This window comes from Sinocyclocheilus anshuiensis, unplaced genomic scaffold (genome assembly GCF_001515605.1).
Source record: "Sinocyclocheilus anshuiensis isolate Anshui unplaced genomic scaffold, SAMN03320099.WGS_v1.1 scaffold510, whole genome shotgun sequence".
Lineage (NCBI taxonomy): Eukaryota > Metazoa > Chordata > Actinopteri > Cypriniformes > Cyprinidae > Sinocyclocheilus > Sinocyclocheilus anshuiensis.
Window position 1 is genome coordinate 354715 of NW_015542360.1, and position 12485 is coordinate 367199.

The window sequence follows — 12485 nt, forward strand, 5'->3', positions numbered from 1 at the left end:
TAGAAACAATGATGTTACCAGCTCCTTGTTGAGAAAGATAATGTAGCTCTTGAGTGATTAAGCTATTGATTAAAGTTGATAAAATTGCAGGGCTGCGCTAAAAAGTGTGAAAAATCTGTGTGAGTGACTGAGCATGTGTGTGCATTAGATACAGTGAAGACAGCGCATTAGTTCAGAACTCTTCTAATTTTTTTTTTTTAAATGTAGAGAGTGTTAATTTGTGCAATGATAACCTACCAGCAATGTAAATATGATTTTTTAATATATTAGAATGAGTACATTACAATATAAATTTATTAGAACGAGTACATTATTATTTATGGGTTTAAAAACAAGATGCAAACAATCAGAATATTGTACCTGGTGGGGAGTGCCCAATGTAAACATGAAACATATGCCATTACCTATATTGTACATTTATGGAGGCCCTTCATAATGCAGGGGTCAGCTGCCTGCTCTGCCAATAGCTAGAAATGGCACTATAGTATGCAGTGTTTAATAAACAGCTGTTTTACTAAATTCTGCTGAGGTGAAATTCAGTGCAGTCCTGTATCGTGATATGTATCGTATTGTGGCATCTGTATCGTGATGCGTATCATATCGTGACTTTGCTGGTGATACACAGCCCTACTAGGAACCTAAAAATTTTAATTCTGTCATCATTTAGCTACTCACTCTCATGTTGTTTTAAACCTTTTTCAAAATAAAAGGTTATGTTAAGCAAAATGAGAGCCCACTTCAGTCACCTTTCCCTGAATCTTTTTCCATACAAGGAATGTGAATGGCGACTGTCAGTCTTTAACATTCTGCCGAACTTTTAAAGCTGTTGTGCTCCACAGGAGAAAGTCAAGCAGGTGTGGAGCAACATAAAAGTGAGCATCTGATGACAGAATTTTCATTTTGGACGAACAATCCCTTTAACAACCCTTAGGACCTCTGTGATAGGGTTGTAATAGCAAAATCTAAAAAGGCCTGATGAGAAGAATAAACTTTTCCCCACTGAAATGAAGGAATTACACGGATAAATCGAAACTCCCTTCGTTGTGGGTCGAATAAAGCCGCCCATTGGTAGGGCACGCTTACGGGGGAGTCTGCAGGAAGAAAAGATCCCATTGTTGGGATATGAAGACCGCTGAAAAGATAAGATTCATAGTTCTGAAGGAGTAGGCTCAGGCATGTCTTTGTGATATTAGAGAGAGAAACGGAGACAAAGGAGGCGGTGGGGAAAATTTGAAGAGGGATAGCCCTTTAGTTTGGCCAAGCAGATGTTTACAAGAAATGACTAACCCATTTACTTTGGTTAAACATTCATGCAACTCCACTCATCTCAGTCTCTGAATACATTTGCACATGCTTCTTTAAATAACGGCCCAACACATTTTGAGGAACGAAGTATTTGCACTTCTAATTTTGAGACAGAATGATCTTTGAAAATAACCCACTCTTACCTAGGGAAAACGGCAGGCCTTTTTCAGTGGACTGTGGAACATGACCCATTTTTATGCCGAAAATTACAAATGAAATGTGGGGTGTGTTCAGGTCACTTGAGAGAGGGATTTACAAAATGTGCGACTGAGCAGGCCGTCTAGCAGAAATCAAAACAGGCTTCAAGTGGCCGATGGCAGTCCATTTCTTCAACCTTCATCTGGGTAAATGAAAGTTATCAAATGAATGCTGATTCTGCTTGCTGACATTTTTTAGACGGGGAAAGAAAAGGAAACAGAATAAAGGCTCACCGGGAGAGCAGCTGTTTGTTTATAATAAAACTTTAAATTGCTATTCGGTGAGGAGGGAATGTCAGCTTTTGATCCATGCTGCGAAACAAGCATGAACAAAGGAGAAAACCGTAAACGTGCAGAGGAAAAAAAAAAATGCAGCGAAGATAAAACTCATGAATGGCAAGCAGTATTCTTCATCGTGGATTGGTATCGAAACACGGAGAGAGCGAAAATTACAGCTCTTCTGGCCTTGTCATTCATGGCGGACAGGTGGAGAAGGGTATATGCAGTAACTCGACATTTGAATTCAACATAGGATCTATTTGATAGGACATCTGCAAAATAAGGAGCCTGAAGAAAGAGGGATAAATGCTAAAAGAGGGGCTTATTTATGGTGTAAATCCAGAGCTCCATTTCCTAAAACAATCACAAGGAGAACAGTCAAGGACACTTAACTAGTCAACCCCTAACTGCCCTCTAGCGGACATAACAGGAACCGCAACGTTGATTCATTCATACAAGCCAAGGGCTGTGTTCTGTTCCCTTTGTTTCCAAACCCACCTAAAATGAGGAATTACAGGACCTCGTTTCTGAAAACGAAAGGCTGCATAAAGACTACTGAAAGGCCAGTGGTGCGGCAGAGTAATTCTAGCCTGCGATGACACCGGCACCGCAAAAGCTGGTTGCTATGCAGACAGTATCATAACAAATAAAGGCGAATATGCATCCACGAGACCCAAACGGAGCGATCTTGAGTTACATCCGTCTCCCCATCGACATACAGTGACTCATATTTCCAAAGCCATTTTATTATCAGCTGCAGGAATACAACTTTTCCACTGCCTCACTGCTGAGGCTAATTAGGTTTCAGTGCCAGTCTTTGTGCTGAAAAAGGGAGGGGCTGGGGAGAAGACGAAGAATCCTGCCGTCACGGACGAGTGTGAAGGAGCAGGAGGAGAGGAATACATAGAAATTAAAGGACAAGGGAGAGAGAAGCTCGCCGAATCGTTTAAACAGAATCGACATTAGCAGCGACTAAACATCTGCCTCCATATCTTAAAATGATTGAGCAATCGTCAATTGGCTTTGACATTTAAGACTTGAGCTTTGTGCTTTTTTTATTTATGTTCAAAACAGGACAAGGGGATGTTAAGATGAGCTTAGCTCTTCTCTCTTTTAAGCGTATCCCCTTGGTTCCTTTTGATAAAATGGAGGCAAGAAATGTAAAAGCATAAAAGTAGGTCAGTGACTTCAAAAGGATCTTTTTGCACAGTAGGTTATTTATGAAGATCTGAGGGTCCGAGCATTTCGTGGAAATCATACTGATGGGGGTCTGGTGTGAACAGAGGGCTTTGGACTTGACTGACTCAACAAGATACTACAGAATAAGTGGTAAAGTCCAACTGCAATACTTTATGCCAAGAAGAATTAAAATAAAATATCATCATCAACTGAAATATTAAGTGCAAACAACAGATTATAGTTATATAATTATATTATAGTATAGTGTCATTAGTTAATGCGAATTTAAAATATATATATATATATTTTTTTTTTTTTATTTATTTATTTTTTTTTATTCATATTTATCAATCCATCTATATTTAGATGCATTTATATTGTAGGACAATTACTTGTTAGTTTTTGTGTATCTTTCTATATATTGAAGCCATATATACGGATGACAGTATGATCAAAACACTTGCCTTTTTTTGGGCTATTATGCCCTGATAATCACCTTTACCACTCTGCTGTTTTTGTGCAATTTCCATGTACAACCAATCCAAGTTTTTAAACACTGCAGTTGTAGTTTTAATTCATTTTGGTCCCCAAGCCCGACTCGCTACTTTTTCATGAAACTAGAAAATTATTTATAATTGGCAAAGCTGATTCTAAATGCTGTTAAGAAATGAGAGGGGAAGTTCACTGTGGGCTATTGGTCTGGACAGGTCTGAATGGCTATGCAAGGGAACAGCTGTAGGCAGCTTTAACTATTGGGCGTTAGATTCTTTGGCACAGCTGTCAAGACAGATTTTCCGAAAGTGCACAAAGGGCTTGTGGTTTCAACTTAAAAATGCGCTTGACAGGGCAGAAACGATCCAGTGAATGTAGGATTACACAGAAGGCCTGGGAGAGCCACCCAACATTCAGATGGGACAGAGAAACACAATGAACAGATATGGATGGGGGTCACGCTTTTAACAACAGTTGACATGGACGGGTTGGTTGAAAATGTCTCATAAACTGCTGGGTGGTCAACAAAAGACGCCTGGTCAGGGCTGCATTGTGTTTGCACCATTAGTGCACTGCTCGGTTTTCAGAAAGAAAGAAATGCAAGCTGACAAGTTGATAGAAGCACACACCTTGTTGGGCTTTATACAAATAGCCAATTGTAGCATCAACTACACAAAAGCAGAAAATAAATTCCATGCCCTCACAGAAATTTTGGTAAACAAACAGATTTGTTGATGCTGTTGATCTAAATGTAAAGCGCCCCCATGCATCAGCCCGCAGTTTTCCGAGAGCTCTACGCCATCAAGCATGCGGACCACGTGTTTGCATGTAGTATTGCGTTATTACAGGGACCAACACATTTTATGGTCCATCAGTCATAAGGAAAGCGTAGAATAAGATTTGAGCAGTGCTTGGGGCAAAGTCACATCTTTTGCACTGACTGAGTACACTGGCTGGGGAGTGTTCATGTGGCGCTATCTGATATACAAGGGACGATCCGCTGAGCACCAGAGGACAAATATGTTTGCATGCAATTGCAACGCATTTTGAAGGATGGCATGTGCTTTTAAGGAACAGCCTCTCACCTTTACTGTGCTCCTGGAGTTCTTCGCTTTGATGGGCACCCACATTTGGAACACCCGGCCCACCACCGCCGGGGAGTCTGGGAAGCCGCCGGGCTGCGACACCGCCGCAACCACCGCTTCTGCCTCATGTAGGTCCGACAGCACCGCCGAGTGCATAGACGCCTCCAGCTGCCTTACGTTGCCTAGCACTTCCATTGGGTTCTGATCCCAGGAAGCCCGCACTTCCCTTACTGTCAGCACCATTGCGATCAGCAGCACCAGAAGAGTCCTGTCCCTCTGCCCTAGCATGGGGCATCCCCCATCCCGGAACTCTCTCAGTTTATTGCGCATACCTGATTTTATTTTCTCTCGCTCGCACAAAAGAGGACGCCCAGTTGAGGGGGCTGCATGCACCCTGCTGAGTCCGAAAGAACTGATCCTCTTTTCAAAAGCTCAATCCTCTCCTTTTGTTCCCGTTGCCGGCCCCTTTTCCCTCCTTTTGTGGAAGTGCCCTCAGTAGTTCTGAAATCCCATAGTTAAGGGGCTGCCTCTAAGACCTGCACTGAGAAACAGAAAGAGAAAGAGAAAGAGAGGAATTAATTAACAAGCATTTCAATAGCAAAAGACGACACTGACATGTCTGACCAATGCATCTTCGGAGTGATGCATCATGTTGGCGCTGTAAAATGGAGAAAAAATATAAAGCTATTGGTAGGCCTGTCACGATAACAACTTTTTGTTGTGCGATATATTACCCCAGAAATAATTGCAATAAGCGATATCATTGTCATTTTAAAGACCATTTTATGCCACTGAATATATAATCATAATGTAACAGCATAATAATGCAAGAAGGCCTACACACTTCCAAATGACAACAAACTTTTAATTCTTAAGAATATTTAGATCATGGAAATTAAGTATCAAAATATAAGATACTTTAAAAAACCTGAATAAATAGTAAATAAACATTTTCTAACAAAACGTGCAAAGTAACAAGTAGAAAAAAAAAATACACAAAAACAATTATGGTGATTTTTCCATCTACAGATTTTCCCGACCTTCTATTTTCTGTAAATTAAGGGTGCACACTATTGCTGAAAAACACAATCACTACTTAGTAGTCAGATGTCTGTATGCACAAAGGCACAGATCCCTAAACAAGGCCATATCTGCAGATGAAACTTTGTTTATAGAAGCATTTTTAAAATTTGAACTAGCACCTCATGACTACAGCACATTATGTACGAGAAGCTGCAAAAAACACAGGCGCAAGTGGAATGTACAAAACATGGTGACATTTAATTTTTAAGTAAATATAATCGGCTATATATTGCGTCACTAAAAATGATTGAGGTCATGTACATATATTGCGCGATAAGTCGATATATTGATTATTGCGACAGGCCTAGCTATTGGTATAAGCTATGTATTTAATCAGGTTTACCCAACCATCTACAGGTTCATAGTATCGGAAGTGGGTCTTTATATAAGACACATTAGCTGGGTTTCCATCCAAAATTGGGGATTTAAGTTATACGCAAAATTGGAATTTTGCATGAAACATTTGCGAATAAGCACCGTTTCCATCCAACAAGTCAGAGAGAACAAAATTTTCTCTTCGTGATAAACTGGAAATAAATATCACTAAGAAAAGTAGGAGAAGCAACGGCGTATAATAATTTTAATTTATAATAAATTAGTCATACACAATAAATGCGGCCACTGCTTTCGGAGCGGATGCCTGCTGTTTGGGAACGCAGTCATGTAATTAAATAGGCAATACATAAATACTTTGACGACAGACTTTGCTCGGGCATTTAAGAATGACCATAACAACATTTCAGATGCTGTGCAATGAGATCGGTCCACTGGTTAATCAGGTTATGCTGTCCCATAGTGCAAAGTCACATGACTTTTTAGATGTGCATGGAGGAATTTATTCGGCAAATGCGTTTCAATCTTCCATTATTCGCAGTCAAAAACCTCAATCTCAAGCGAGCTTAAAAACTTTTTTGCAAGTCAAGGGATTTTTTTTTTCTCAAAATTTGAGCTTCCGTCATCGGTTTTCAATGCGATACTTCAAAATGTGCATGAAAACGGTGATTGAAAGATAGCTATTTTTGTATTCAGAAACAGCTAGATGCAGCTGACTAAAACAGAAGTCTTGAGACGCATTAAAGATATTTTTATAGCTAGTAATTAGGATTATGCTCATGCGATGCAAAAAATCATGCACACGAGGTAAACTTGTTGGCCTGACTAGGTGTTTGTTACATTACAATTACATAAGTCAATTAGATCACAAACCAATTCAAATACCAACCGAGGTATTAAATAAGTGACGTATCATTACAGTGCCGTAAATCACTTTAGGTTAATGGTATAAGCCAGAACTTTGGTCTCTGCCAGCGCTGATGTTTTGCACTGCTTGCTTACCCACACGCACACATACACAGGTGGATCAAGACTAATCTGATTACCATTCACAGCTCTCTCTCCCTTTTCTCCTCTCACACTGTGCCTTTCATTCGCTCCCTGCCTCATTCATCACCGAACATGTCCCTGAAAAAAAAACCACCCTGCACTGGAAGAGTAACCCGCTCCATGAGTGTCGAAAGAAATGGTCTTTCATTCACAGAGGAAGACGAAAAAGCCTGCGGTGAAAAGAGGGATGGGTTTAGTGCAGGGTGGGCCACAGATTTTATGCATTTGGAGAGGGAGCCGTACAATGCAGCTGATTTCCCCTGAGAACTGCTCTCGAGTCCTTGTGTCCAACCTATGAACGAAGGAAGCGGATACAAGAGGGGTGAGGCGGTCTCTCACGCTCCCTGTGTTCGGTGGGGGTTCGAGAAGAGCTTCTTCAGAAGACTCCCAAACAACAACACTGTAGGTCCAATTCACCTTGCTATCCTTCTGAGATTCATTCTGAAAGCCAGCAGGGAAGTTACTCCTATAACAAAGTCCAAATAATCAACGATCATTTTCAAAGTCAGGTTTATTTTGGGGTCTCACCCAGATGCCAGCAAAACAGTCTGAGAATGTTTAGATTATCATTTGGTGTCTTTCTAAGACATATGGAGGATGGAAAAAAACACGAATACTACCGAGAGCAATAATATTGTGATACTGTGATGGAACATAAGGTGTGTTTGCAGGTTAAGAGTAGGAATTTGAGCGAAACAAACATTAAATTTGTTCAACTATGTTAACAAAACATTAGATTTATCCAACTGTGTGCAAGCCAAGGCTCATCAACTGCCGGCAAACTGCTGGGAAGCTTCCGCCATAGATTTTAAATAAAAATAAATTCAAATCAGATTTCTTCAGTTCGATAAGCTATTTATTTCAAGTCACCACTGACTGAATCATTGGGATTTAGTGTCCGACTGTAATCTGTGCTGGCTCTCAGGTTTAGAGTCATCTGGAAAGAGTCACTGAAGTCCAGAGTCCCTGAATTTTTGTTTCCAATAGGAACTTTGTGGAGAATTTATAATAACTGCTGATGTACCTCACGGCCAACAAATAAATCTGCCAGAAATGTGTTATTCAGACTTTGCAAGGAGTGAAGGCTTCAATTTTACAAATCTACATTTTTCAATTTTCACATACCAAACAAAGTGTTTGAAATGTTACAAAAAAACAATACTTCTGTTTTTTCCTAATTTCCTAATACTTCAGGTTTTAAAGTGAACTATTCATTTGTGCATGTTGTTCCAAAGACGTGTGTCCTCGTAATCATAAAAAAGGGTAACAACTTGCCTCTGAACTCAATTTACTTTCTGGCAAGTCCTGTTGTTGTGTTGTAACCCCTCCTCTTCAATCAAGCCTCTGTCAATTCCTGACAGACAAGCCCAACCTTTTAGTCTTGTAGGATAGTTAGAAACGTCATGCAAGTACAAACGAGATGTGAACACGTTTTTATGTTCACATATAAAGATTAGAGAACTGTTGTTCATGAATATGTTACTACTGAGACACCTGCACCCACGACTTCCTTCAGCGAGGCTCTATCACAAAAAACACTCACTCTTTAAACATTCCACACCTCAGACAGCACATTATAATGCTGTTTTGTAATACCTGCCAAACACGGGATTTAAACACCGCCAATCCTCCAGTTTTAAACTTGTTAAGTCAATCTTTTTTGACACAAACTGTAGACTAAAGACGAGAACTCCACCTCCTGCTGAAAACCCTGTCACCAATTTTTTAAGGTTTTTTTAAATCTGTAAAATGCCTGAAGTCTTATCGCACATCATTGACACTGACAGGTATGACTGGAGGTACAGTCAGTAGCATGACCTTCTTCAGCTTTCCGCACTTTTCCACTACAGTCCCACCATTGAGCATTCACAAAGAGCCTGATGGAATTGGCAGGTACATGAAAGAACTTAAACCTCATCTCCGGTTACGGATAAAGACGCCCTTTCAGCTCTCAGGAATGGCGGGCTGCTCTCAAAAAGGTGGAAAAAGGGGCCTATCACAGCATTCCTCCCTTGATCAGCCCGGCACAAGAAGCTGCATTGGTCGCAAGAACCTCTCTCACCGGCAGTAGATTCGGACCCTTTCAGCAGTCAAACTCGACCCAAGAAGTCTTTGAAATTGACCTTTCTGCTATAAAGACAAAATGGAAAAAAAAAAAAAAAAAGAGGATCCTAAAGGCTAGTCTCCACATGCCAGCACAACTACAGAGGGCCATTGTGCTGGAGGCCTGAAACAGTCCAGTGGATGCTCCGGGAGATTAGGATTTGACAGGGATGTATGTAGGTTGGGGGAGAGGGCAAGCAGTAATAGGTTTGCCGACAACAGTGCAGTTGGCAAAGGGGGAAGAGCGCCCTTTGCCCTGGTACCATGGTGACACCCCTTGTCCATCACCCCCAGGGGCCCATGCTATTGGACAAGCTTATAAAAGGCATTGAGTTACGCATTCCAGCTGGAGCAAGTCACAGATGTTTACTCACAGCCTCTAACTTTGAAAAAAAGAGCCAAGGTGGATAAGTCCAATAACAAAGAATTGCCGCCTTAATTTAGTTCTGTTTAATATGCCAAAAGAACTGACAAAAATTCATTACCCATCAAATCAAAAGTCATAGTTGATGATTCTTAGGAAAAATATTTCACTCATCTGTAACTGGAAGGACTAGTCCTGTACACCTACCTCAGAGCAAATACAGAATTCACTGTTGATGCCATAAAAACACATTTACCAAAGCTCACAGCTGAAATATAAATGCGCCACAAGAGAGATCTGAAGAATATGATATAAATAAACATCAGCGACTGAAAACCCAGTAACTCGACGTATGCAAGGTGATGTCAAGTTTATTTTTCAGGATTCTGAAACTAGAGCCTGGCAAAATACAAAATTTGTGCAATATTTTGCTATTAAAATGCTTCAAGCTGAGAACTGAGAATATGACCACAGGCAAGGTGATCTCAAACAGGAATTTTGTTCTAGCTAAACAAACTTGATTTTTTAAACAAGCAGGGAGAGTAAACTGCCTTGAAGTTATGTCGTCAGTTTCTTGTTTGTGCAAAAACGCAGTTATGCAAAATTATAAGGAGGAACAGAGCAGAACATGAGGAGAAAGGTGTACACCAGGCACCCTCTTTTTCTTTAAGTTATTACCTTCTGATCTGAGGCCAAAGTATTCATGAATTATTAAACAGAGAGAGATCCTAAATTTCATTAGAAGCCATTGGCAACAGCTCGCTTTGGTCAATTCATACTGCATGTCTGTATTTTCCTCACTGGTGTTAGCAAGCCACTTGACGCCACGACTTTAAATAGCTACCAACCCAAAGTACTGCCAAAACAGTAAAAACCTGCGATGCTCTCACTGTCATAGTATTAGTTCAGGGAGTCCCTTAGCGGTAGTCTGAAGTCCTTCCCATTATAGTGTGGTATGCACCCTCAGCAGGGTCGGAGGTTATAACCACATTCCTCATTTGGCGAGTGAGTAACGGAGAGCGGGCCTCTCCCCGAAGAGGCTGACTGCGGTGATTAATGACTCCGATACAGTGCCATCAATAGCACGCTGTACGAGTGAGCAGTCAGCCTGGATGTCCACAGCCCCTGGAAAACCTCCAGGAGCCAATCAGAACACTCGCTTTTGCCTAAGCCCCGGTCAGCTCAAAGCTGACCTTCTCCACTTCGCACTGTACTCCTTCCCCACCCTGCTCTGACATAGCTGAGCCTTCTATTAATGGCAACTGCAGGGCATGAGCAAAAGAAGATAGAGGCTGGCTAAAGAAGTCATTCACGACTGGAAAACCAAGCCGGCCCTGGCAACAGGATGAAAATCGCCAATGCAACTCTGGCGAGTTTACTTGACAGTGAAAGATATAAATAGAAAGAATTCATCCTCTCCTTTTACTGAGACTGAAATGATTAATGAAATGTGTCTATTTAAAACAATAGTCAATAGTGGTTCAACGGATCACAAATCTCACGATTCGGATCACATTACGGTTTTTGACCCACGGATCGGATCAGCAAGAAAAGAAAAATATTTCAATTTAACTTGCTTTCCATTTATTACTTAAAGCGAAGTGCTTCTTTGATACCACAGCACATACTACTAGATTAACTAAGCAAGTTTAAACATGATTAAAGAGACAAGAGAACAGCCAGTAAAAATAAGAACAAATACACAAATTACAAGCATAGATAAATACAACAGAATATGTTACAAATAAAATAAGGTTGGCAGTATTCAAATACGGAAATGTAATAATTAGGGAAAATAACACTGCATAGTTTTCACTGTATATATGAAATATAGATTTTTTTATCACAACTGTTTTGTTGTTTGATGATCATTAATGACAGCGGCAGTATTTATAGGCCGCTGTCCCTTTAAGACCTGATGCAATCCGATGATCCGATATAATGATACACATCACATCCGATTTCTTTCTCAGCGTTTTTCATTCACTTGAGACATAACTGACTGCGTTTACCTGAAAGATTGTCGAGATGGGTATTTTGTCATAATTTTATGTGTATGTGTCTGTTCAGAGGATTCAGAAGAGGATTCAGTTCGGTGTTTGCACGCCGTCTGAAACGTAGGGCTGGACAATAATTCAATATTAATATGTATTCCGATATAATTTTTTTTCAATTACGGTGATATGATTTTTAAACACATTTCCGATATTTCGATATACAATACCAGTGTTTCCCATACATTGATTTATTTGTGGCGTTTGACTTCGTTGAATAAACATGAGCACTGCACGTTTCAAAATCAAAACACGTCGCAGGTGTTTTATATGAATGTATCTCTGAAGGGAAACGACTGTCTTCAGAAAAGTTTCTGAAGACAGAAACGTTTGGCGTTTTCATTTTATCTGATAAAGAAGCGTTCATGTTACTGGGGAAACCGCTGTTTCTATGCTCTCAAAGCGCCTCCTGCTGGCAGACAATCAGTGTGCATTTTCAATAAGCCCATCTCCAGCAAGGTTTTTTTTTTTTTTTCCCCAGCATCTCAGAGCACCTTTCATACTCTTCATACTGGCTAAAGCACATTTGTTTCAATCTATAAGAATAATCAGCCTACTCTACCAGTCAAAAGATTTTGAACAGTAAGATTTGTATGTTTTTTTTTTTTTTTTTTTAAAAATTTTTTTTGCAACATACTGACAGATTTTTTTCAGGATTCTTTGATGAATAGAAAGATCCAAATATCAGCACTTATCTGAAATAAAAAGCTTTTGTAACATTATATCATTCTTTTTCTTTTTTTTTTGGAAATAAATTATAAAAAAAGTAATACTTTTATTTAGCAAGGATGCTTTAAATTGATCAAAAGTGACTAAAAATATAGCTTTGAAATCAGGAATAAATTACATTTTAAAATATTTTCAAACAGAAAACAGTTATTTTCAATAGTAAAAATATTTCAAAATGTTACTGTTTTTGCTGTATTTTGGATCAAATAAATGCAGGCTTGGTGAGCAGAAG

At 39.8% G+C, this 12485-nt stretch overlaps 1 protein-coding gene across 5 annotated transcripts in view; it reads right to left on the reverse strand.

Moving 5' to 3' along the window:
• LOC107691879 (dystroglycan-like) overlaps positions 1–12485 on the reverse strand; it is a 55493-nt gene that overhangs the window by 21339 nt on the left and 21669 nt on the right. For 3 of the 5 annotated variants that reach the window (XR_001634587.1, XR_001634586.1, XM_016490706.1), the window contains exon 1: positions 4538–5087. Coding sequence is in view for 3 of the 5 variants with exons in the window: in XM_016490706.1 (XP_016346192.1) it covers positions 4538–4867 (330 nt within the window). In the remaining 2 variants the exon portion in view is untranslated. Of the gene's footprint in view, positions 1–4537; positions 5088–12485 lie in introns of those variants that run through there. The other 2 variants (XM_016490707.1, XM_016490708.1) reach the window with 1 other exon arrangement.